At 41.8% G+C, this 27759-nt stretch overlaps 1 protein-coding gene across 2 annotated transcripts; it reads right to left on the bottom strand.

Annotated features, from left to right (window-relative positions):
- Positions 1-197: 197 nt before the first annotated feature.
- Positions 198-27531, bottom strand: si:dkey-157l19.2 (uncharacterized protein KIAA1522 homolog). 2 transcript variants are annotated; one of them, XM_054614506.1, is made up of 8 exons: positions 27238-27531; positions 17805-18099; positions 6729-6872; positions 6520-6563; positions 6283-6418; positions 6002-6112; positions 1902-5816; positions 198-1150 (listed from the first exon to the last, which is right to left on the bottom strand). In XM_054614506.1, the coding sequence occupies exons 2-8, from the start codon at positions 18073-18075 to the stop codon at positions 1086-1088; spliced, it is 4686 nt and encodes a 1561-aa protein (XP_054470481.1). In that variant the 5' UTR covers positions 18076-18099; positions 27238-27531; the 3' UTR covers positions 198-1085. The 2 variants fall into 2 exon arrangements, with proteins under 2 accessions (XP_054470481.1, XP_054470480.1); XM_054614505.1 differs by having other exon boundaries at positions 17793-18099.
- Positions 27532-27759: the final 228 nt, after the last annotated feature.

Here is a 27759-nt window from a genome sequence, read left to right on the forward strand (position 1 = left end):
AGTTGGACTCTTGTCATAACTTTATTTTCCAAAGGTTGTATTGTATTTATATTTGATTAGGTCAATCAGGAAATGTCTATGATTATTTCTACAAATGACATACTTGTGTTTGTAGACTTGAGGCTCAAGAATAGAAGGGTGAAATAAGAAAATACATAAGAAAGGATGCTCCTCAGTCATTGCAACAATTTGATCTGTCCATAAATCTTTATTCTTTCCATTATAAATGATTTATTACATTACAGTGTCTGAAACCAGTTTGAACTATATATTATAGTTTTACACAGAAATATCCCACTGTTTGAGCAAAAACTGTGAGGAAAGGCAATGCCTTAACTAAAAGCAGCAGAAAATAAAAACTGTAATATAATTTTACATGTCTGCTCATTGTTTCTGGGACAATAATGATCATGCACATGGAGAGCCTTAAATCATAAAAAATTACGTGGGATTCTTGAGAAGAACATAATTTTGGAAACGATTAAGAGCCATACAACTTGATTTAAATGATATTGGGGTGTAACACAACATTGCGAAGAAGACATTCTGTCAGCAGAGACCCTCCTCTCAACATGAAAAATAACTTAAGATAATTAATATTTTTTTAACAAATATAATTTGTGTGGAAACTCTTTTGGAGAAAATACAGAACTCCTTAGCACAGATCCATCATTACTGGATATGTTAAATGTACAAAATCGTGCTATATTTACAGATGAGCGCCCAAAAGTCCCATTGTTACAAGTATTTACTAAAGCTCTGATTCAGCAGGACATCAGTGGTACAATCAATATCTGACACTAGAGGGCGATGTATTCCCATCTCTTGCAATGCAAAAACTCAGAGGACCCTCTGGCAAAAGAAAAATATGCTGTAATCACTCTTAGTAAAATGCAAAATGAGTACTTTAGAAAATGAAGACCCACACCATTAACATTAAAATCAAAGGGTTTTCAAAATGTAATCTTTGAAAAAGGCATCTCATCTATCCTCATCCAGCTTCATGTCTCTCCCACAATGGCCAACTCGCAGCAATTTCAGTGTTGTTGTAAAGTCCATCCCCAGGTCTCCTTCAGTCTTTACAATCATGTGGATGGCGTCCCTCCTCCTTCAACAGTACCTGCTGTCTCAATTGTTTTCTCTGCAGCATCTGAGGTTGAAGGATTAAGGCAGAGTGAGTTTAACAGAGTCCACAAGAGTTGTTCTATAAATTTAAAACTGATTTGGATTTTTAGCCATGCTAGCAGCACGGCTCTGGGGATGGAAGTGTATGTTGGTTGGTCCAAACTGAAATATCTCAACAGCTATTGGATGGTTTGGTATGACATTTTGCATTCGTGTCCCCTTCAGAATGAATTGCAATCACTTTAATCTCTCTTTAATTTGTCCTTTACTTTGGTTTATGAGATACTTAGTGCTGGTTAGCAAATGTGAGCATGCTAACAAGCTAAACTAGCGAGGTCAACACTAAACCTGTTAAAGCTGCAATCGTGCAATGAGTGTTCCTACATTATTCCACGATTGTTAACACCACTGCCAACCCTGTAGTCACCTTATTTTAACAGCTTAAACAAGCTACTTTTACAGTGTAACATTTTGTTGATCAGTTTCTAAATAAAAAGTTAAAAGTATTAATATGTTCATTAAATTAGATTCTGATCTGACTTGGAATTATAATTTGGGTGCTGTAGTTATCCGTTTTTCTGACTTGGTTGCTCACAATTTCGGTCAAAATGATATGACGGCCTACATTCATTCAGACATTTTGAGAATTTTAGCATGCTGATGTTAGTTTTTAGCTCAAAGGACAGCTGTGTGGTAGTACAGCCTCACAGAGCCGCTAGCGTGGCTGTATAGACTAACTGTGATGTGTTTTATTTATAGTGAATAATCTCTCTTACCCATGATACTCTCTTGCAGTGCTTCCTGTTCGGCAGTTTGCTCTGTCTCTTCACTAGTCTCAATCTCTTTACCCTTTGATTTGGGTTTCTTTGCAACAGGTGGAGGCACCTTGACTCCCTTTGTAACAGAGGACACCTCCAGCTTCTTCTCTGCGGTTGCCATGATTTCCAGTGCCGGCTTGGTCTCAATCACCACCTTCTTGTTGCTCTTGGAGAAGATAAAGCTTGCCGTGCTGGAGGGGGATTTATGGAGGTCCACCGGTGATGTTGGAGAGTTCAAGCTGAGGCGAGATGGCGGGCTGGCCTTTGATCTGGCTGCGGTCCTCAGGCGGATGGCCTCCTGTAGGTTCATGGAAGGGGAGGCGGTCATGGCAGGAGGAGACTTTTTTGTAGGGGAGACGGCTGTAGATGAAGATGCAGGTAGAACCAAAAGAGACTTGGACTTTGGCAGAGCTGGTTGTGTAGTAACAGTGGCAGGTGGCGAGGTGGGTGGTGGAGAGTCGGGTGGTGGAGATGTGGAAGTGATGATGATCAGAGACTTCCTGATAGGCTTCTGAGGAGCCTCACCACTGGTAGATGAGGTTTGGACTGGATTGCTGGGCTGCTGCTTCCTCATTGTGACCTCCACCTCTGGTTGCTCCTGAGCTTCAGGAGTCTCAGGGTTGCTATTGGGTGAAGGGGTGAGAATAGGATCGGGTTCCTCCTGTACAACAGGGTCAGACGGCAGTTCTGGGGCTTTGTTTTCTGTGCTTGTAGGACTAGGCAGGTCCTTAATGCTGGTAGGACCCTGCACTGGTAAAGGAACGTTTACAGGTGGAGAAGAAGCAGGTTCATGAGTCTTTTCTGGAGAAGGAGAGTTTTCAGCAGATGACGGGATGGAAACTTCAGAGTGTGGCAAAGGGGGGGACTCCTGGGTTGTTGGACCGTCGGTGTTCTGGGTTACCACCTGAGGATGAAGGAGAGGCTGTACGGGAGGCGGAGGGGGGATACTCTGAGGGGGAGTGAGAATACTGTAAGACGAATCTGGGCCACTGGATTCGAATGGGATGCTCTCTTGTGGAAGATCAATCTCCTGTTCTGACTTGGTTTGTGACGGCAAGGGTGGTGGAGGTGGAATACTTTGTGGTGGAGTGAGCTTGCTAACCTCTTCAGAGGATTGACAGGCATTCTCTTGAGTAGTTGGAAAAGAAACCTCTTCAACGGAAATAGTGGAGACATCTGTAGGAGGCTGAGGGGAGAACTTGATAACCAGTGGAGGGGAGATCTCTTTAACTGGTGAGGGTGATACTACGGCAACCACTGTGACAGAGACGTCTTTAACAAGGGGAGGGGGCACCTCTTGAACCACTGGGGCAGAGGACTCTTTGGGCCTCACAGGAGAAACCTCTTTAAGTGGTGGAAGAGGAGTAACCTTTTTAGGTGGAGGAGGAGGAGTCACCTCTTTAGGTGGTGGAGGAGGAGGAGACACCTCTTTAAGTGGTGGAAGAGGAGTCAGCTCTTTTGGTGGAGGAGGAGGAGACACCTGCTTAGCTGGTGGTGGAGGAGAGACCTTTTTAGAAGTAGGAGGGGAGACTGCTTTAACTGGTGGAGGGGGAGCTGTATATGTTGGAGGAGGTGGGATATTCAGGGTTGGAGGTGCGATACCCTGGGATGGACTGGGATTCTGTGGTTCAACCACTGATATAACAGACGTAGTTGATGAAGAGGAGTCCCCGCCAGGAATGGACCTCTCTGGTAGAACATCAACAGGTAAAACTAACACCGCCTCACCGAACATCGGGGGAGGCGGTAGAGGGAGATCAATCTCATCACGTCCATTGAGGCCTGCCTGTGCCAGTGGTGGAGGTGGTAGTGGCCAGGACGACTCGTTGGACACAACAACTGATGTGTCAGAAGCAACAGCGGTCTGTTGGGGAGGATGGTGCACCAGAGGAGGAGAGGGAGAAGGAAGAATGCGTGCTAATAAAATGGCAGGTAACGTATCCACGTAAGTCTGTGTGGCTATCTTTTTGGCTTCTTCTTCTTCTTTCACTGCTTCCAGCCTTCCTTCACGTTTCTCTACAGCCTTCACCAACATCCCATTTATTATGTCACTTGCTCTTACTTTCTCAACCTTTTCTGTCACTTTACTGTTTCCTTTCAAATCAATGATCTGCTCAGCCAATCTGTCGTTCTCTTTGTGAACCTCTGCACTCAAAATCCCACTTTCTTGAACTTTCTTTGTCTCCAGCATCTGTAGGGATCTATTTATGGACTCCGCTGTCACAGCTGGATTCTTGTGTTTTCTTTCTATCACTAAGCTCTTCACGGAGCTGTCTGTAGATGCAGATGGGGACTGCCTCTGTTGTCTCCTGTCCTTTGGATTCTTCTTTATGATAGCGTAAAGGTTATCAGGTGCCGGAGGTCCCAGCAGCAGCTCAAAGGAACGCTTGCTGTGGCACCATACCTCTGGAGGAGGGGGTGGAGGTGCATGGACCTTAGGTGGCGGAGGGATGTTGAAAAGTTCTCTCAAGGCCCTAACAGAAGGGCTGGCGCTGGCCGTATCGACTGTGGTGTCAGGTTTGAGATGCTCATGCTGCAGGAGAGGGGATGCAGTTGAAGCAGCAGGAGTGGAGCCTGGAAAAAACCTTTGGAGCTTTGCTAAGATGCCTCTCTTGTGGGGCTGTTTAGAAACCTGTGATGATACGCCATCTTGGCTGGAGTAGCCACTGGACGGGGATATTATTATGCTGGGCTTATTCTCCTGAAGTACTTTCTGCTTCTCTTGTGAAGCATTTTTGGAAACCATGTCCTCAACCATTGCAGCTTCTTCTGCCTTAAGTGCCTGGAGCTGGGATCTGTAGGGACTGAATGATGCAGAACCTGTGGAGTCGTCCAGAGAACTGGTGTCAGCATTGTATCCAGGGCTGTCTATGGTTCTGGAGGGTGCAGGAGAATATCCTGATTTGTTTTTTTCATTTTCCTCACCAGAAGCTGAGGGGTTATGGACAGAGGACTCTCTTGAGTTGACCCTAAGCTCTGCCAGATCACGTGACCGTCGCTTCATCTTACTGTGGAGGGAATAGGAGCGGCTTGGAGGAGGAGGGGCCTTCTTGGGTTTCATGATGGAGAGGCTACGCACAAAGGGCCCATCTTTTTTAACCCCCTCCCCCTTGATGAGCTTGCCATTTGACGTGTGTTTTGAAGCCTTGCTGATGGAGGAGTGAACACTGATTTGGTCCTCTCTAGCAGATGCATCTCCGTCCTGTGACCTCATCTGTCTTGGGGTGCTGCTCCTGGAGATGGTAGAGGAGTCGGATACCAAGGTCTCGGAAGACTCAGAGTTGCTCCAACAAGAGCTGTCGGACACATTCATAGGGTATTGGCGGGATGCGGAGGTGATGTTGGAGGATCTGGAGGAAGTGGTTCTGGACGAAGAGGCTCTAGAGGAAGCACGGGAGGGGGACGGACTGGACAATATCAGGCTGCTCTTGCTGACGGTGCGGACGCTGTTGCGACTCCGTCCACGGCTTATTTCCAGCACCTCGATGGAAGGTGGCAACACAGCGTTGGGAATGATTTTGGACATGTAGGCGGCCTGGGGTGACGTGGTAATGACAGGGCTAGGCGCCTCGTGATGGAGGCTGTTGGCAGTGGTCATCCAGGGAACGGCCAGGGACCGAGGCCTCTGCTCACCTGAGAAGTTCGGGCCAAGGCGGTACAGCAGGGCCAGGTCATCCCTGTGACCAGAATGGTCACCAAGCTGCTTGAGTTGTTCTTTGTTGAGGGGATGATTCTGAAGGATGGCACTGGCTCCCTTTTGTGACTCTGCTGCCTGCTTTGGCCCATCGGTGGTTGAGCTGTCGTCAGTTTCACCATCATAGGGATGTTCCTCATCTAACCTCTGCGTCACTGACCAACCCACTCTGTCCAGGCCTGAGAGAAGGCAGGAGAAGTTAATATCAATAAATGAGGAAATGGACATGCAAAGAAATCACCTATTACCTATAAAGGAGACAGTAACATAACCATATTAAATACTATGATATTCCTGAATGTAGCTCATACAATTTTTAGACAGATGGCTCTTCTAAGCAATATGTTTAAAATGAGCCATTTACCCAGTTCTCTCTGAACATGCTGTGGGATTCCCCCAACAGTCTTCCTGTGTCTTCTCCTTGTCTTGGTCTTTTCTGACTTTTTCCCAGAGTTCAAGGGCCTGAATGTTGATTCTAGACAGACATGAGAGAAAGACACAAATCCGTTGATCCTTTAAACATTAAAACCAAAAGTGAACAATCCGTACAACTAACTCATTACATGTTTAATCTATCATATTATGTGTGTACGTCACCATATGTTGCAAGATGTAATTAGTATTTTGAACTTGTGGTGAAGTTACCTTGCCTGGTGAGTCCAGAGCGGGAGGATCTTGTGGACGCAGATGATTTTACAGAGACGACAGAAGATGTGTCAGCAATGGTGCTGTCTGTCATAAACCCTCCACCTTCCCCGTCTGTGTGGTCCGTCATTGTCGACTGGCAAAAGAAGAGAAAATACTTTCGTTAAAAACAAAACAAAAACTCATGTACAAGAGCTCTGCTTTTGCCATAAGAGAAACTGCAATTGTGTCACTTACAATTGTGCTTTCATTGTCCTGGAACTCCACTCCATTGTTTGTTTCTGCAAGGAGAGTAATTAACAGATATAAAAATCGCAATTAAAATCCTTAGCAGTGTTTATATCCTCAGGTGCACACCTCTTGAGCAACAGTTGTCAACACGTTGGCATGGCACACCTCTAATTTAGTGCACAGATGTAAGACCGTATCACTAGAGTGCTTTGTACCTTCCTGCTGCATCATTTTCAATCCCTCCAGGGCCTCAGAGTGAAGGTTCTCCAGATACTTTGGCCTGCTGGCCTCGATGAACACGTTCTCCTGGAACAACGGGGTTGCCTGGGTCTTGTCATCGTCATCTCGCTTTGGGACAGCTTGAAGTAGAGAGAGGGTAGAGGGGATAAGTCTGGATCAACTCAAAGCTCTGTGTTACTGTAACAGTAGATGAGGGAGCCATATGGACGGGATGAGAGCGTTCAGGTGTCTGCCATGGACATTTAAGCACAAGAGCAGTAAATATGTTTGACGGTTAATTACACGAGAGTGCGCGAATTAAAACGGCTGAACCAGTTCCTTCAACTTGTGCAGGATTAAACTCCAGCGACTCTGACTGTAACGTTTAAGAAGGGATCATCACATCAAAAAATCTACCGTCAGACATGTATGCTCGGTATCATGCATCTTCTTCTAGAATCATTTAATTAGAGTGAGAGTAATTGTCGGTGAGGACACTCGTTAAATTGATGTCACATCTTGTTGCATCCAAATTACCTCAGTTCAATATTTTATTAACCAATTATGAAATACAATGTCATGAACCATGGGTTTGAGTGCCAAAAAAATGTTGCACTCAAAAAACTAAATAACCTCTTTTAATGACGTGCTGACATACATTTTCAAGTTGAATTTAATGGTTTTACTTAGAAAGTGCAATATACATTAGACTTAACATGAAAATTAAAAGAATGATAAAAACCAGGATAAATTACAAAAAACAATGTTACACTAGGTTTACATTTGCTGACCAACTGGCATGTGATTGAACTCCATGTAGTGGAGTGATCCATGTAGTGCCCTCACGCTTCCAGGACACAGTTTAACAACCTGCTAAGACACTTTTATGTAATAGTGACAGCTGCTCCACATTTAGCCACCTACTGTTCTCTACTGTCCGTACTGTCGCTGTAAGACCATGCTGAAATTAGCCATGTGCTCCGTGATCGCTGCTAAGTTTTAGCACCGTCTCTTTTGTACCAGTATTAATGGGGCTCCAAATAGGAAATGATCTATAAATACGCAAAATTCTAATACCTTATTCTATTCACCTGCAATTTCGTATTAGTTGCTGAAGTGAGACTAAATCACAGCATATTATATATCAGGTGATTAAACATAACAAACTGATAGTAGTTTTTATGGTCCACAGCTACAGTGATGTCCACTCTTGATTACTTTACAGCCTGTCCTAGGCGAGCCAGTTGATCCAGCCCATCCTGGTCATAGTTGACTATCAGTTGTTACAATCAGGGCAGGAGCAATTGGTTTGAGTCATAAAGCAATCAGGTCTGTTGTCGTGTAATGTCAAACAATTGTGCTGCTTTCACTCACCTTTCCTATTGAAGAGAGTTGGAAAACAGTAGAAAAAAGTTCTGGAGTTGTTAGTCAGAAGCACTACCATGGTTCTCGTAAAGTATTCCAAAAGTACACCAAAACTATGCCCAAGTTGGGTTAAAGAAAGAGGAGCAAGAATTAGATTTAGATGTGCAGGACGTCAGATCAAAAAACATCCTGGATAGATCACGGACCCTTGACAGTACTGCTTGTTTTTGATGAAGTTGTTGTTGCCAGTTCAGGTCCAAGCGGAGCGTTATCGGTCTCTACAGCCAATAGACAATCAGAGCTCAGACACTAATCCTCAGCAGCCTAATTCCTGCCATCCCTCTCTACTGTATCTCCCCCACTCGCTGCTCAACAAGATACCCAACATCCCACTGTTGCTCCCCATCAGCAGGCAAGCTCGCCCCGGATTGGTCAGTCAGGGCAAAGATCAAACTGACATCATACATGTAAACATTGAAAGGAAGAGAAAGCTGTTGTCAGGGATTTGAGGTACGAGGGCGTCACGGGTTGCCCCCCCTCACTTGAGCCGCAGCTTTAGCACTGTTAATAAATAACACTACACTGCTTTGTTGGATTGTACACCATTTTCACTGTAAAACTCAAGAAACACAACAAATGTATTTACTTCCTAAGACTTCATTATAAGAGTTTAACTTTATTGTTTTGCCACAAGGGGGAGTGAGTGAATTAAAAGAATGTAGTTCTAAAACCAGATTAAAAACATGTTTAAAAAGAGCCCTGCAGCTCAAAGGCACATGTTACACATGTGAAAAAGGTTCTATTGTTCCCCGCAGCATTACATTACATTACATTTGTTACCGTGCAGCGCGAATACAGAGGATGACAGAAGTTCATTAATTACTCAGTTAATCAAGAGATGCTATCTAGAGAGGAATTTTATGATCTTGAGTTGAATAAAACACCTTTTTTAACTTGTTTTTAAGTCCAATTTCATTCTTTTTTGTTTTACTTCTTTCTTTCTTCCTATTAAGGACACCTCAAACTCATTTGCTCTAAGGGGTTATTCACTTCCTGGTGCGCTGAGCAGACATGACATGGAATGTATGCCATCTGAACAAATGGAAAACATTCCCATGGTTGTGATCCCACAAGTGACTCAAGACAAAAGCAGTTTACAAAGCAAAAAAAAAAGAAGAAATTAATCGCATGTGTTACTAGTACATAGCAACAAGTAGAAAAGGATCGCCATTTGAACAATATCCACTGCTTAAGTGGAGGCTTCAACCTAAAGATGTAAACAGAAAGTTGATATGCATGTGTATGGTAAAGTCTAGGACAACACTTATCTGATTATCACGATTCAGCACACACTCAACTGGAGAGGTTTGTAGTGATGGGTGGAGTACGGCTGCATGTTAATGAGGGGTTCATATTATCACTGGTTCTGTGATCACATTGTAATTGTGTCCAAATTAATCACGGACATATTAAAGGCACCATCTGTCACTGACGCTGGCAGTATTAACGGGCTGCTAGTGATTATGTATGAAGCCCAAACTGATGTTTACATCTCGGATTTGGATAAACAGACTAAATCTAATGGATGGGATACCGTTCATTCAAGTTCTAGGAAAAACAATGTGTTAAAAAAAAGATCAGCTTGAGGGGGGAATTATAATTTAATTGTATGACAAGTAAATAAAAGTAATTTAAAGTAGAACATTTTAAATGAGCAATCATCTGTTGGAAATTTATAAAATGTATAAGATATGGATTCTCTGGCAGAAAAACAGAGACAAAAGGGTTGCGTCATCAACTCTGTAAACAAATTACAGCCAGTGACACAGACGGAGATCAAGAGTGTTTATGATATGCAACCATGGCATTACTTTGTAAATTTTAGCTGTGACTACTCATTTAAGATTAGGAGCACTCATCTGTGAATTAAAATACGTTTAGAAAGAAGGGCCAAGAAATTACTTGAGAGGGATTTTTTAGCATTTTCTAGCAAGGCTTCAAAATCAGAACACAGAAATTTTGCATTCAACATTTAAAATGTGACTAACAGTTTACTAAACAGTTTACCTCTGACCAACAGCAGTTTGGTTTGCCAAGACCAGGAAAGGTCCAAGTCTCTAAATGTTTGAATGTTTTTCATATTTCATTTATTCAGTAAACTGTTCACTTACATTTTCAAGGGCTGCCCCCTCTAAGCCAACAATTCGGTCATTTTGGTTTTAGTCAACTAAGATTTCTTTAGTAAATCTGTAATTCTTTCTTGCTTTTTTCATGCTGAATGGCTTAATTCCAAGAAACTTGTGAAAAAATAATTTTGTAGTGGTCCTTTTGTATGGTTGTTTTTTGGAGAAATTCAAGTTGTACAGATCTGTCAAATAATCAACAAATCAATTCGTCAACAAAAATACTTTTTAGTTAGTAAACTATGAATTTCTTTGGTCGAGGACAGTCCTATCATTTTCTGTAAAATTCTATTTCCATAAGGTCTAAATGCTGTTTTTAAGCCCTCACCCCACTGCCATGACTAAAATTCTAGCCAGGAAATACTGAATCCTTAAATAAAAATACCTAAAAGAGGCCATTTCTGACTTATTATGTGTAAATAAACTGGTGTAAACTGTAAAATACTCACACACTTTATTTTATTTCTATAGTAGGATGTAAAACTCCTTCCAAGTTGCTAAAATATGGCCTCGCTGTCATCATAGCCACGATTCTGACAGATACTATATGTGTCAACAACGGTTTCAGACCCCTTCTTTAGAAGAGCGACAGACCACTATTAACACAGACAAAATACCACTGACGTGATGTGACTCTTCCTAACACTGCTTCATGGGAATCAAACAGATGCAAATACCCCACACACACCTAACCTCCCTGCCCCAACTTGCCCCTCTCGTCTCTCTTGTTTTGCACCACCAAGCAGACAGCCGCGCAGAGGCATTATTCTCTCCAGCTCTGAGGGTGAAGTCTGCCAGTTTCTTAAGCCTCTCTAATCAGCACAAACCCAACTGAAGGCATGGCGATGGCAGTAGTAACGGGCTGGAGGTTTACAGTTTCTCTAAAAGCAAGTATCTATAGTCTCGATACACTGACTGGACACATCCTGGTCAAAGCTTGCGTGCTCCATTGACTATTTTCACGCTCTTGGTTTTCAATGAATAAAATATAAACATCTAAGCTGAAAGAAAGGAAGAACGAAGCTTGGTGTGACAAGGAGGACAATCCAGGTAACAGATACACCTGTATGATCCGGCACGCAGGGTTACACTCTACTTCACTTGCAGAGCAGCACATATCAGATACCTCCAGAAATATACTCAAGGTGCACAAGAATGCACTTGTATTTTGCAGGTGGCCAGTTTTTTTTTTTTTTGCAGTTGGCACCACAGTCAAAATCATTACATCAGTTTCCATCCTGAACCTCCAAACAGCATTCATCTGTCACTTCACATTTGAAAGGTCAAGAGTGAGCAAACTCTCAAGGTCAATGTTCTTCATATGGATGAAGTCCCTCTTGATAGGCAACTTACCAAATCCTATAAAAAAACTGCAGGATCCAGGCCTGTTAGTGCATGTTTAATGTATGCAAAGAGTTGCCACAGGCTCCTACTATTAATAATATTAGTAGAAGAAGAGTGGGTAGAAACACAAATAAGGGACAGGGTGTATTTAAGGTACAATTCCTAGCAAGTTGGTAAGTGTTAGTTAAATCACAAATAAAGAAAAAGAAACATTGCTTCATCCGTTACCAGCTTCTTAAGAGTATAAAATAAAGAACAAACTGCTACTACATCTTAGCCATGCTAGCTGTGCAGTAGTGTCAGTCAGTCGATGGTTCACAACTTTGGTCCAGACCATCCGAATATCTCAACAATTGGAAGAATATATAGCCACTAACTTTAAATGAATCCTAATGATTTATTTCATCCCCTGACTTTTCCTCTAGCGCCACCAAATTTACCAAAAACCTGCTAAACTGCCTCATCAGCCTCAGCTCTAGAGCTACTTAGCAAATTAAATAAAAACTACAAAGGTAGATGGTGAACATGGTGAACATGGTAAACATTACGTGCTTCACCGTAGTATGTCAACATTGTTATTCCTATGCTAACATTAGCATTTAGCTAAACACACCTTAGCGCCTACAAACAGCCTTGAAGAGCTGTTCGCATGGCTGTAACTCTTGTTTACCATTAGTTAATGGTGGATCTCCTCCCTGGCACCTCTTGGTAGGCCAGCTAAAACACCAGGTTGTGCTGCTGTAAACTGGGCAAGTCCCTCTATTATATACAAGCAGGCTTATCACAGCTCCAGTCCTTCAATGCATCAGGAAAGTACAGTGTGTTCATGGAAACATGAATAACCAACACTGTGTGCACCTTTACTAAACTCTAGTGAGGTAAAACCAATAAAGTTATCTTCTACCCTTTACAATAAGCCCCATTGCTTAAAAAGCCAGTTGACTACAAAAGTCATGACTGGTGACTCAGAAAATGTTCCAAACAACAGTGTGTTGGCAAACATTTTCCTTTCGTGACTACAGCTTGTGCAGTTTGTGCAAAGCCACAGTAACGTATCTGCACATCTTGACAATGAAACAATGTATGATTTCATAAATAATAACTGTTGCTGTTTGGCTATCCTGCTTAGTTTGAGTTTGGTAACACTGACACCAAACATTAAAAGGACTGCAAAGAATAAAAGGAACTTGATGAAATGAAACTGGAGCTCATTATTCAGTTGGGACCAGAGGGCTTACTGGCACTTAGTAAACTTCTCTTACCATTTGAGTGACCTAAATATGATCTCCTCTGCCCTTCAGGTGTGGTGACTCTTCGCATATTAAAATGAAATCCTAGTAAATGCCCATAAAACCATGTGATTATAAACAACCATTTGTGCAGATGTTTATTATACAGGTAGTTAAGTCCCCATCTACAGAAATTCCCACAACGTCAGCATTGCCTTGATGCTCACATAACACCTGAGCAGAGTGTGTGCTTGTGTTGTGTTAGCTTAAGATCAGTATCAATATCTGCTTAAGATTCAGATATTTTATATACAAAGTGACCAAAAAGTACAACTTAAGTACAACAGAAAACAGCACATGAGAGATTCAACAAGTGCATGAAGGTTGAAAAATGTCTGTCAGAGGCAAATACCTCCCTGACGGGCTGGTTGACCATGAGAGGCAGAAAGTGAAACTCTACAATTTGTCAGTTTTCTCAAACCTGTTCTCCTGCACTTGTAATGTGTCATCATCGCAACACAAATACAATAACTACGAACACACAAAATTAAAGTATTGTAAATATTGAAGTTAGGCCTACCATTTTAACAGCATTTTCCATTAATTAAACAGAGGTTGATGTTGACTTTGACCAATGTCTCAGTGTTGTTGTTAGCTTTATAGTGTTCTTCTTCTTAAATAAATTAAACTACTGTGTGTTTCACTGCAGACTGTGGTGTGTATAATTATGTATATTCCAAATGGATCTAAACAAGGAAGCTTTAACTTGTGCCCAGTTGCCGCCTTGTTTTCTTTCACTTCCCTAAATGTGTTGCAAGTTTCCCCATCAGTCTTTTACATATTCTATTATCTAACATCCCAAAACTGTACACTTGAGCTCTACTTTCCATAAAAACACTATTTTTCCTGATTTATGGTATAATGCAATCTGCACTATATACAATCTGTCAGATTTTACACTCAAACTTACCTGGTGAAGAACCTCTAAAAGCTGCAAATCTTTTATATAACTGTATCTAAAATAATGTGGCGATGGTTTATCAGTGTCCAAATGCTCCATATGGCACCTTTTACTAACAGGGTTTAACGCCGCAAGATAAACTGACAAAAAAGAAAATACAGTCAAGAAACAGATAAATACAATTGGGCTTAAAATAATTTCTTAAATTAAGCTTTAACAAAATCTTCAATAAAAGCCAAAAGAAATGGCTCATATGATCTGTCACCTGGCATGTATGCCAAACACACACAAAGGGCTCCCTATTTCTAGCCTCCTCAAAGAAATATCTTCATAAAGCTCAGGAATGTGAGGAATCTCTGAAGGAGTGTTTCGGGCGAACAGGTGACCTTCTGAGTGAATCTTGGTAGGAATGTATGACCCAATCAGTCATCCCTTCACCTTATTTAAATTTAACAAAACCAAAACCATTCCTCTCCAAACCCATTATGAGGTCAGGACAGGATCGGAGCTACCAAAGTTGCATAAGAGAGGCCCGCCGTATAGTTTTACACAGGATAGAGTAAACCGACAGCACGGCAGGGACATAAATCAATGTCTGACAGGGAGCCGGTGACGGGCATCAATAGTGTAAGGAATTAGACAAATGGAAGCAAATGAACATGTGACAACAGATAATCTTTGCCTTTTGGCTCAGGATGAAACACTGTTCAGGTAATCAGAGAAGACAATGGGTTTACCACACTGAAAGGTCCATGAGGCCAGAGTTTATCGTTCCAAAACCTGCTACTGTGCACTTCCCTGTCTGGTCAAACTCCATGGGCCTTGTTTACAAAAAACATTCCCACAAGAGCAAAGGGTAACACAGGGTTAGGTGTTCACCCTAACAGGGAATCTACCGGCACGGTCATAAAAGCAAAGACAAGGGAGAGATTACATTGTCTGATGTCTTAATAGAAGGTTACTTTGTCAGTGATCTATCAGCATAAAATCTGAAAATATCTGATAAAATAATATTTACCAAGATTATGAATCTGACTTGACATTCAATACCAGTTTTTGATACTTGGTGGAACGGACACAATAAAGTTGGTCAACCCTCCACCAAATACATATTCTCCAAAATATTTTCAGGGAATGATCCAGTACAATTTGCTAAAACAAAACAATTTTTAAAAAATGAACAAAATGAACTTAGGTAAAGGAGAGTGTTGAGGCCAACTGTAGTTAGTTTGGATTATTAAGTATTGAGAGTTGAGAAGATTGATTGAGTTTGAAAGACTACAGAATTTGCTACTTTGTATTGATGGGTCAAATAAAACTTTTTTAAAAGTTGGTTGAACAGTTGTTATATTGTCTAGCGCTGGAACAAACAATTATTTTTATTATCAATGAATCTGCTGATTAGTTGGTATAAAAGAAGGGCAGAAAATTGGAAAAAAATGCCCATTAAAATTTCCGAAGGCCTAAGGTTCTCAAAGCAAATTGCTTGTTCCATTTGCTTTATTTAAGATATATAGATTATATTTCACTTGTGAACTTCATTCAATGAAAGTAAATATAGTATTTTGTCAAATCTACTTAAAGAGAAAATGTTTACGTTATATTCTACACTTTGTATCTATGGCGATCTATAAGTCACAAATAAAGTACTGGGGTTTAATACCAAGTAGATCATACTATTGTCATACGTACACATACATGTGATCCTCTATGGTACCAGTGTCTCCATGCGAGTAGGACCAGTGGGAGTAGAGGGGTCAGGAAAATAGAACCCCTTGTTCTTCCCTCACTGTAACCGTCCTGGCATGGCTTTTAATTAACTGGCACTGTGCCTGCCATGCCAGGCATTTAGTGGGCAGGAGGCCCCTCTGGCATCAATACAGATGGTCATCACAGGCTCAGCTGGAGGTATTAAATTTTCTGGGCAAGTGTGTTACATTGCACCATGTCCTGCTCCTACTATAAAACTCCTCTGGATGCATTTTGGGAATTGCCGAGCTCATTGTCTAATCAGAGGAAGCGTCTGGCAAGGAGTGTGCTGTGGTTGTTGCCAGCACCAACAATATGCATGCCACACAGGAGCATATGTTAATGACTGGCAACATAAATCACACTCAACACTTCTGGCTTTGTAGTCATATATTGTGTGAACCTTATCAGGCCTATTATGTTAAGGCAATAAAATATATTATGAATATTCATTGTGGCTACCATCACAACATTGTTTAAAGGTTGGATCAAACTTTGTTTAAATCCAGAAATCTACCTTTTTCTTCTTGAGTTAGTAAAATAGAACGATTCCCTGACGCGGGAAGTAGCCTCGAAGTCGACCTTGGTAGAGGGGAAATATCTTATCTGTCTTCACAGTTTACTTTCTCTTACAAAATTCCTCTCTGCTAGTATAGTAGCACAATATAACCTTCCAGCTGAACTACAAGCCCTGAGATTCTACACGTAGAAGACGCAGAAAAAGAAACAGGCCTCTGTCTGTAAAGTAATTAGCCAAGACTGCACAGGCATAAGTAGAGAAACAGAAATCAAACCGCCCGAACCAAACACTGTGGTCGATTTTCTGTTTTTGCATAAGCCGACTCACTAGAAGGAAGGTTTTGATGGTTGCTGTTTTTGTGTTTCAGGTCTGACATTATCAAGGTGTGATTAATGTGGCTGTTAAACTAAAGTTAGTACTTAAAGTTCACACTGTAAAAAAACAACAACAGGACTAAAGTTCTGCATGCTGACATACGAGTGCACATCTGCAAGCTCCAACAAGATCCCAAACAGTTCTATGAAAAGTATGATGCTGCAATTTCCTTGGGCGCGTGTGAACAATAACTTTATTTTTATTTTTTTGTTCACTGTGTGTGTGAGTTTGGTTTTACTTAAGTTGTTGACTGTGTATGTGTGTGGCTGCACAAAGGCTGTCCACTTCCACGCGTGTCATGCGGTGATGGCAGCTACATTGCAGCACTTCACACTCCATGTAACCTGAAGACCAGGTAAGTTAAGTGACGGTATCACAGAACAGGACGGACAGAGATTTCTTTTAGGGCAAACAAAGCAAGTCGAAGGTCAGAAGGCAAGTAGGAAGTCAGTTCGTTCAAGCATCCCGCCAGTGAACAAACACACATGCCTGGCAGCCAAGGAGCAGCATATTCAGCTGGTTTCCCAGGACCTTGTTCCTACTCATCTTAGAAAAACTGCTCTCTAAAGAAATGTATTTAAGTGTATTTTAAAGACCTCTTTGTTAAGGTTCAATGCATTTGGGGCGGCTGTGGCACATGAGGTAGAGCGCTTGTCCCGTAACCACAAGGTTGGTGGTTCAAACCCCTCTACCGGCAACATGCCTTGAGCAAGACACCTAACCCCAAGTTGCTCCCCGGGCGCTTCATTGCAGCCCACTGCTCCTCTGGGATGGGTTAAATGCAGAGAAATAATTTCCCCATTGTGGGACTAATAAAGGCTTGATTATTATTATTATTATTATTATTACTGGCTACATTATTGGGCTTTAGCCCATTAACAGCAAATTGCTTCACTTAACCTACTCCATGATTTCCTGTTGAAATGACACCAATGGTCCTCTGGAAGCTAGGAAATATATATCTGGGTTTCCCCTGGAAAATTGTTTCGCCAAGGTGGTAAGACAGCCAACTACTCATCTTGTGCTAAATTAAAATAGAAGAGGAAAGCCTATTCAATTACTACATTCAATGTGTTCTTTATGGTATTTGCTGTGTCAAGTAGTTCTTCTGCTCTTTTAGCCAACAGCTTGATGTTTTATTTCATAAAAGTGTATTAACTATTGTAATGTGAGAGGGGGTTGTCTTTGTTTCTGATGAAGTGTCCCACCTAAATTATCCATGGTGTGCCAAAGGAAATTCTCTTAATTGTTAAATTGTCACAAAGCAGTTTCAAACATACTTATTTAATATTAAAGAGGATAAAATAGCCACTGAGCATCCTGTAGACTCTTACCATGATTGTTACCTTGTGAATGAGCCTGTCTTCCTGACTTCTGTCCTCCCTTGTGTCCAGCAGGGTGCCCATCCAAAGCCAAGTCAAGTGCCGGACCTAGACCCAGGCCCTGCCCCTTAGCATCAAGATCCTTCCTCTTCTTGCCCTTCAGCCAGCCCAGAGCCCGGCCCAGGGAGCGACTGCGCTTCTTCCGGCCCCTCTTGCTGTGCTTCTCCTGGGCAAAAATATCAACCACATCCTGGGGAAGCAGGTCCCCAAACCCTAGCGAGTCACGGTTTGACATCCCAACTCACACTGGAGCTACGCCCTGAAAGAAGAGAAGGGGAGAATGAAATTACATTTTAGTCATTATCATCATCGTAATCCATTAAAGTTAATTTGGACATTGTGTGCAGTTGCAAGCAGGGCTGTTATGAAAATCAACAATGCTGTTCTGTTCAAGAAAATGAAAATATCTGATATTTGAGAGTTGGCTGCTGCAGAGAAAACCTTTTTAACTCAGGAAGTTCCCAAATCAGTTCTTAAAACAATTACTGTATCTGATTACTGTCTGCCTTCCAGGATTGATTTCCCATCAACATAACTCATTATTCACATGCTCTTCCTGTAGTAGATATCTTGGTGCTTCCTTGAATGCACCACAGAAGCACCAAGGTTCACAATGATGGATTACACCTAGCCAAACAGGTTTCAAGTCTTGGAAGAAGATGATTTTCCTCTTGAACATAGGCGGTTCTTAAGTTTTTTTTTAATCAATCTAAAACTTAAAGTATGCTTTGGAAAATGCTCGTCAGTGAAGTAAATACATCCGGTTGTACTGCACATAAACACAGCATAAAGTTGCAAAGTTGTATTCTTTAGACAACCCCAGTTGGTATGTGTATGTATATGTCTGTTTGCGTTTCTGCATCTCCGTGGGCACTGCTCGTTCGACCCACATGCTACACAGACCCCCTCCTGCCTCTAAACCAAACTTCACAGTTCTGCAAAGAAAGCACTGGCACCGCTCCCTTCATTCCATAACATGGAGTCATACTTCACAAAGCCGCACCCGTGAGGCTCCTGCACTTTTGCACACAGGCACAACGGCACACTAGGAAGAGCTAGACAATAGAAAAATAAACAGTCTGTCTATGTATACTATCTTATGCATCAAGGTATTATAGATGTTTGTTGGGAAGAGATTGTAAGCAATAGATCATGGTGGGAAACGTAAAAGTAAACAAGAAACAGTCACCAGGGTGCATTGAGACGTTTGTAGCAATCAGTGTCCATTCATATATCAGTGTAGTTTCTGTTTCTCGTTGCTTGTTATGTTTCATTGTCTTCCTTCATCTTTTTCCTCAGTAGAATGAGCTTACTGCCTTCATCCACCGCTTCACTTTGCATGAACTCCTCTACTCTGAGGCAGGTTTCCCAGCCTTGCTCCTGGGGATCTGTAGCTTACATTGGGCTTCTTCCAGCTGCGTACTTTATTAGATACTTATCTCCAAATAACAGGCTAAAATAGTAGGAGCAAGCTCTTAAGATGACAGGAGTCACAGCTTGTAAATAAGCACACAAAGACTGGAGGAAGGTGGGAGTGGAGTCAGAGTGAGAGAATTATAAATCCCTGGATGATTGGTTGTTGAGTAAGTTCATGAAAAGTTGTTGGCTGCTATCTTGCTTCACGGTCGTGCATGAAAAACACAGGCAGATTTAAGCACAAGCAATGTGTGAGTAATACGACTAAACATCTTCTACGGTTTGTGTGAATACTTTCCTGCCCCTGACGAGACATGAAGCTAAACCACAGAAACCTGTCGTGTTCTGGAAGGATTACAAATGGGACTTTTCCAAACTGCTTCTCTTCATCAAAGCTCTGTGTAGTGCAGAGGGGGAGTTGTACTGAGAAGTTAGAAGACTCTAGTTTGGATGTTTCGTCAAGAAAGTTCTCAATCAGATGTGCACTTTTTTAAAACCAGATGCCTTACATACCTTACATACATTTTAGACTCTCTAAAATGGTTGAACCTTCTTGACAGTAGGATTTATTGCAGTACTCCTGTATTGGACTGCATTAGTTTTAGGTAGGTGAACCTAATAAACTGGAAACCGAGTGACGTTTCCAAGGCATTATTGGTCTTCACTGTGTAGGCTACTAAAAGTAGAAACAGGCCTACATGTCAACTAAGGCACAGCAAATGCCGGTATAATGTTTAGCATGTTCGCTGTCTTAATTAAGCATGCTAACATTTTCTAAGTAGCACTACACAAAAAGCGAACAGGAATATCTTTAGTTTTGCACGTATTTGGCCATCATGCCCAAGTATTGGACGAAATACAAAAATTCTGACCAGATGATGGCACTAGAGGAATAGATCAGGATTCATCCTCTGGGCACTATGCATGTTGGTACAACATTTCATGATAATTCATCCAATAGTAGAGGAAGTATAGAAATATTCCAGACTCAACAATGCTGCTAGTATAGCTAAAAAGTAGATTTAAATGTGGTTCTGTCCTGTCCAGAAAGCTCTATGCAGCCCCATATGAGAGGCTTAGGAAGAGTACTTGAAATACTTGAACGCGTCTCTAAACTTTATACATATTTGGGCGTTTTTTGAAGTAATTTGTTATCTTAATGTAACCCAGCAGTGCTTGTTATCCGCTGCTTCACATCTGTTGTGGCACAGCGCGCATGGAGCAGATGTGAGGAGTGAGTTTTTTGTGGAAGGCCAATAACAAGACAGGGCATCCATCTTCTCCAGAGAAAAGTACCAGCCCTCTCTCCTTGCAATAAGCCCCATGTTTCTCCTGCTCCAAATTACAGTCATTTGGGCATGACTAAGATCTGTGCATCTGTATTGGCTACAGTTGCCAATAATCAGGCGTCTCTCTCGGAAGGAGAGGAGGCTGGTTCATTCATTTATAATGGGGGCAGTTCTGAGTGCAACAACTCCTCGTATCATTTCCATCACAGAGGGACAAGAGTAATAAGTAAGAACTCGGACACAACCGAGGACCACCCATCAGACCGCTGTGTCTGTGAGTTGACTCATGCCACTATTGCTGTGGTTACGCATAACAACCTACAATTTTCAGTTTTCCAAACAAATGTAATGAGGCGTCGTAGAAGCTGGAATGTCTTTTAAAATTCTCACTGTTTGTTTGATGACATCGATTTATCCTTTTTTACAATTGCTCTTAAGAGCAACTGACGCAACACTTGGGTTTATAGGTAAAAAGGTAACTGTCACAATCTCTTAGACTCACAGTCTCTCCTCAAAGTTAAAGCACCATGGCGGACATCTTAATTACAGAGTCGCTTCACCGTCCCAGCAGTTACTTAACCCTTAACCACACCTTTCAATTCATAAATAGCTGATACTCTAACTACAGGCACAAAAGAAGGCTTTAAAATCGAATTTTGTTATTGAGGATTTGTAGCACAAACCTAGCTGAAAAAAAGCAATGCCTACACTACACAAATCAGGGATTAGCATGTTATCTCGATCATGTCACAAAGGCTTAGTTGATTAACAAAAAAAAAAGATGTTCTCTCTCTCACACTCACACACACACACACACACACACACACACACTCACACACACACACACACACACACACACACACACACACACACACACACACACACACACACACACACACACACACACACACACCGCTCTGGTTTCCCAGCCCAGCCCCAGTACTGCCAGAGCAGGCATGTGTTCCAACATGCTGTTTACTTATCCTTTACAAAAGACGCTAGGCTTTCACATTGAACAGGAGATACCGCTCAAACACAGCAGACCTCAACGCAGTGTGTCAATAGCTGCAGCACTGACTGATTGTCTGACATTAACAGCAGTCTGTATACACATCACTATGAAGTGAACTGGGGCTGATAATAGTTTACACACAATCATGAAACGGACTGTGAGATTCTGTGAGCATATCTGGAAATTCAACTTATTGACTGTGTATTTTTGACAGCTATACGTCCTGGAGTGGAGCTTGAGGACATAAATTCCAGAGCAAAATGGGGGTATCCTCTCCGAGGCGGGTCAATAGACTTCCAGCAAAGCAAAGCACTGACACCTGCCTTGCCTAAAGCAAAACACAGTTGCATAGCTTACTCTGCAAATCCAAACTCAAATCTGTGAATATACCAAAATCTCCCTCTCACAATGGACTCTATTGTACCTTTATTTGACAAACTGCTGCGTAAAAAGAATGAGAAAAAGACAGTTAGGGCTGGGTGGATTCAATATGATAATTGATCGTCTTTAATGGAATAATATTTTCACGAAATCACGTTAAGATATCCTGATGCAAAATTACGTTGTTTAAAATTGATGATGACAACCCCATTCTACCAATGCCTCAGAAAATCCGATCACTTTGCACTAAAGTTGTTAATTAAATGAGAATATATTCAGTACTTTTCATTCGCCAGGTATTTAATTCACATGGGAGTATGCAAAACCATGTGCTTATTTCATATAGACTATTTACTTGTGTTATTACCAGAAAACATGCTGTATCATTATATATATTGTTATCTGGATATGATGCCATTTGAGCCATATCGCTAGTGTAAAAATACTTTAATAAGTTGCAGTATTTCTTTTAGGGATTTACTCCACAAGACAATTTTTCATTTGTCATAAAAAAGTAGGTTAAAATACTATTTGATCCAAATTAAGAGCTGGACTGCCCTTAACCCCTTGTAGACTATTGTCGCGAATTCGCTTCAAACTGCTTCCGGTCTTAATGCAGCCGAATTATGCCTAATGTCGCTAATTTGCCTCATACCAAAATTTATATCTATTGTATGTGCTATATTGAAATTAACAACCTCCACTTAATTTAGCATCTGCATGAAAGCAAAAACACAAATAATTAATAAATTCAGGCAATAAGGGGTTAAATTAAACTCACAATTCAGATTTTATGCTCACATGTTATCACACCCTTATCGAGGGACAAATATGAACAATGTGAATTTCGCAGTTAGTGGCTGGGGACGAGGGAGGGGGAGGGTCTCCAGGAAATGTAACATTGACTGCGGTGACTCACACGGGGAAGCTGACGGAGCTGACTCTACAATGCCTCAAAAAACCAAGAGGGAGCGGCAGCTACACAGGCAGCCACCTTTGTTTGAATTAGGACTGACTCAGTTTGACCAGGAGGCCATTCACATCTACGCAAGAGCTGCTAGGATTCACATTGCATGATTTAGCTGCCAATGAGCGAGGGTAAGGTCAGACTGAATGTGGTTAGACGGAAATAACAGATTAACAAAGTTATATCCTCCTTTTTGTGGGGAATGAAGAGAGGATGTTTCTGTTCTGTTCCAGTGCCCTTGCTGATATCATTGGAATAGGCTTCCCAGTTACAAGGAGCCAGTTTTTAAACCACACTTAGAGTGACCCTCTAACTAAATTGCAAGTGTGCAGCACTGTAAAAACTAGTGTTACTGTGTAGCACTTGCAGGCATCAATCAGGGCGTTGGCTGTCTTCTCAAGGCATTATCAAACAAAGAGGAGCATGACTGCTCTCAAAAGCAAACTTAAGCAACAATGTCTGGGCTACAACAGCTCAGTGTAGAAGAAATGCACTGTGATGGAATGAGGCCACCAAGACACAAACTGGAAATGCTCAATCCCGCGGCTTGAGGAAATGAAATGACTGAGGAAAGCTTTTAACAAGGTCTTTGTGGGAGTCATCAATAAAAGATTTCCCATCTTAAGGGGAGTATTTTTGTTTTGACAGAGAGGATTACAAGAAATATTACTAATGAGACCAAATGGCTCATGAAAACTTTGTTTCAAGAGTTGGGTTTCGGGGTGGCCGCAAGTTTCCTGGTTCCATACCAACATATCAGCTCAGACACACGGTGGCGAAGGACTTGGGACAGAAACACAAGCCCTTACTGACATTATGTGGTCCCTTTGTTTGCTGCAGAAAGGATAAAGTTTCAGAAAAAGACCATGTAGGTAATGCCAGTGATAAAAATAAACAACAACGGCCTAAGACAATAATGACACAAATAAACCAAAATGCTATGTAACTGAACTCACTGAGGTTATAGACGCTGTATGTGCGTGTGCGTTTGTGCGTTTGTGTGTGTGTCTCTCAGAGATCTGTGGACGGGGTAATCCAAGTTGGTGCAATGCAAGGCCGCTGTAGCCATGCAGCAGCTTGTCTGGTAAGAGCAGCGGCTGCATTCCTAAGAGATTGATAATTACCGACTGAGAAACTCTTCACTCCAAATCTGCTTTCACCCCCCCCCCCCCCCCGACCCCCTTCCTCCCCTCCTTGTTCTCCCTTTCACCCCCTCCCTCCCTCCCTCCCTCCCTCCCTGCCACACATCCCTCATACAGTACAGTGGCCTCAGAGACCGAGCCATGAAATAAATAACGATAATGGCTGGCGCATGAGAGTCATTTTGAGATAGGATTATAACATGGGGTTGTGTGCGCTGACCAAGACAATTGTTCACTGTGTATTCTCTTTAGAGGGGAATCACAAATGATTTACCTCTAAGGAAACAGGACAGATGTGTCCTTTACAGAGCAAATGGAAACATATGCATCATACATATGAAAAATGTATTAATGCACTAATTATATAATGTATAAAAACATATATTTACACACTAAGAAGATATGTTTTGACAATAGTTTGAGAATTGCAATTTCCTGGTAACTGATTTTGTTTTGTTTGTCTTGATACACATCTGGAAATATATTCTGAAGAACCCAAAATGTTTCTATTTAGGGCTGCAACTAATGATCATTTTCATTAACAATCAATCTGCTAATATTTTTCTTGATTAATCAGTTTGTCAATGTCAAAATTAAAAAAAAAAAAAAAATATATATAAAATATATATATATATAAACCCCATAGTCCAGTGGTTCTCAACCTTTTTTCAGTGATGTACCCCCTGTGAAATACTTTTTTTAGCCAAGTACCCCCTAACCAGCGCAAAGCATTTTTGGTTGAAAAAAAGATGTAATACACAGCGCTCTGCCATCAGTGTCTGATTATTAAACTGTCAACACTGACGATTGCATTGTTGCATTAAATTCAGTTTATTAACTTACACTTATATTTTATTGAATATTTATTAAATAACAGGATAAAGGATTTTTGAATGGATGCTAATTTTTAAATATATTTTTTTAAAATCTCACGTACCCCCTGGAGTGCCTTCACGTACCCCCAGAGGTACACGTACCCCCATTTGAGAACCACTGCCATAGTCAAAGGGGGCTGTTTAATTTGATGATCAGTCCTAAACCCAAAGATTTTTGTGTGGTTTTTATTTGCTTGAAAATTACTTAAATGACTAATTGATTATGAAAACAATTGCTGATTAAATATTCGTGAACTAATCAATTATTTGACTGATTTCTTCAGCGCTAATATTTTGAAATGCTGATATACTTTGTCAACAATGCATAAGAGGTGCACCTCCCTGGTACGTGATATAAATGTACTTTTTGAGTCCCCTATAATCCCAGTTTCCATTGTTTACATCTTTGTTTCAGGACACAACAATCAGGCATATTTTACTTGTCTGCAGCAGCTTAAGAGGCGACAGCCAGCAGAGACAGTGGCAGAGCTCTGTAGAGTGCGTTGTTTGCTTTTCTTCCAGGGGTTGCCAGGGGTCCAAGTCTGGACTGCAGCCTCTGTGGAGCTTAAGACCCCTGAACTGACAGGTCAGTGAAGGGTGAAAAAGAAAGTGTTGTGCAACAGTGGTGACCAGCTCACAGCGAAGGCAAACACAGCTGGACACGAGGGTTTAAAAATACATCCTGGCATTTCAGTGTGTCTGCTCTTACCCGCTCAAAACAAAAACTCTGTAGCTGCTTTGAAATCCTTCAATCTGCCGGACTGTCGCCTGAGTGGATGTCAGTCAAAGAAAAATGTAGAATGGGAATAAAAAAAAAAAAAAAAAATCTTCACTTTTAGACCAGAACTGTGAACTATCAGAAAGACCCGAAAAGAAAGAGTCTAGGATGTAAGTGCAGTAGAACAAACATAAATGGACAGAGCCCTCTTGACCCTAACAGATATTGATTAAATTGATCAGAAGTATTGATTAGCTCACGGATGAATTAGTCATCAGCTAATCCTTGTGTTAACCAGCACACTGGGTTCCACACATCAGGAGAGTTTCCTCTCACCGCGGGCCTGCATGACCCACACAACAGTCGCTCAACATTCACACACATAATTATAACACCAACTGTTCCTCCTGCTGCCTTCTCTTGACCAACGGCTTTCCCCTTTCCTCCACTGAGCTGCCACTTCAACACATTAAACAACAGAAAAGTGGAGCCTGCCTGGCTTCACCATTTCCCAAATACAGAATGAACTTTCAATATGTCTTCCTTATGTTTGTCCCTCATCTCTCACTGCCTCAACGTTATCACTCCGTCTCTGCCTTGATCTTTCTCAGGTATCAAGCAGGCTCTGCTGTACCTCTAATGCTTACCTAACACACCTGTGATCTCCATGGGTACAAGCCCTGGCTTGGCAGGCTGGCGAAGAAGCAGCACTGGTACGAGACACACCCTTACTAAACAAATGGCTGTGTCTCAGCCTCACCTACCAGAGGGTACAAGAGGTGAACTTGAAGCCGTGGAGGAAGGGGAAAAAAACAGCGTCCATCAACTCTTGATAGCTGGTAAGGGCTGCAGAGTTTTCAGAAAAGTTTGGATTTGGAGCTTCCAGTCCAAAGTGCAGGAGAGGCAGCAGACAAACAGAGAGGTGGAGACCCCTAAGAGTGGTGGTCCTGTTATCTCTGGTAGGTTAACCAACAGGCAGTGGGTCCATGTAAGAGCAGAGACTGTCATTGATTAGTATAGATTAAACCAAGTGTCAGAGCACCATGCTGCAGTCATTTGCTGCTGGGTAAGTGACGAGGATAAAAAACACAATAGTCTTCATTGTCATAAGCTGAGAGAAGCACTACTGGTCTTATATTACCTCTTGCTTAGGATCCCTCAAGGCCAAGCAAAGCAAATCTCCCACACCTAGTTTTCCATGCAAGCCTACACTCAACCTGGATCTCCTGCCATCCATTTGCACCTCACTTTATCTGATAACACTGTAGAGCAGTGGGAGGTTTTTCCACATATGGGGACTATTTACTTTTATTTTTATTCTAGCAAATGCAGTAAACAAATCAGACAACAGGCAACAGCTTCCCCTAAATGTACTTAGATATCCTTCAAAGTCCATTGAGTCGCTCTTGGTGCCTTTTAGTTCTGTCAATTGAACTTTTTGAAAGTCAACTAAACTCTATTTTTCACTATTTACCAAAACATAGCATACGAGACCTCTATGTGTGAGGAATTAAAATATATAAAATGGTACAAATGACTGCGCTTTTTTTTGTCCAAAACTCACAACGACAAGACAAAAACGAACTGTTTCCCCTACCTTTATGAACTTTTATGATCCAGAAGGATTGATTCAGCCTCTCTCCATTTGAAGCGTCTCCCTGCTGCGTCCTTCCTCTCCAAAACTCAAAACTTTCACCGTCGGAAGGAAAACTTCAGGTGAACCATTTCCGCGTAAACCACTTCAGGAAGCGACCGGAGTCTGGATTAACTCGGACCCGCGGGTACGGCTCCGTTTGGTTTGGATGTCGGCTGGTTCTACCTCACGTCTCCTCCTGCTGTCAGCGCTGCTCGTCTGCGTGGACGCTCCGGTGGACCGCAGAGGGGGGAAGTGCGGGAAAAAGGTTGCCGTCGACCTGCAGCTCCCACCTGGAGGAGGCTGGGTGCGCGCAGGTGAGAGCGCAAGCCTGCGGTCAGCGGTGTGGGGACACCTAGCGGCGAGACACGGGAACAACAAGTGACACGGCGCAGGAGAAGGCGATGGTGGATTCTTTTGTCCAACACACTTAAGTTTCCTGAAGAAATGTTTTGAATGTGTATGCACATCGTGATGTTAACTGTT

This window comes from Anoplopoma fimbria, chromosome 15 (genome assembly GCF_027596085.1).
Source record: "Anoplopoma fimbria isolate UVic2021 breed Golden Eagle Sablefish chromosome 15, Afim_UVic_2022, whole genome shotgun sequence".
NCBI lineage: Eukaryota > Metazoa > Chordata > Actinopteri > Perciformes > Anoplopomatidae > Anoplopoma > Anoplopoma fimbria.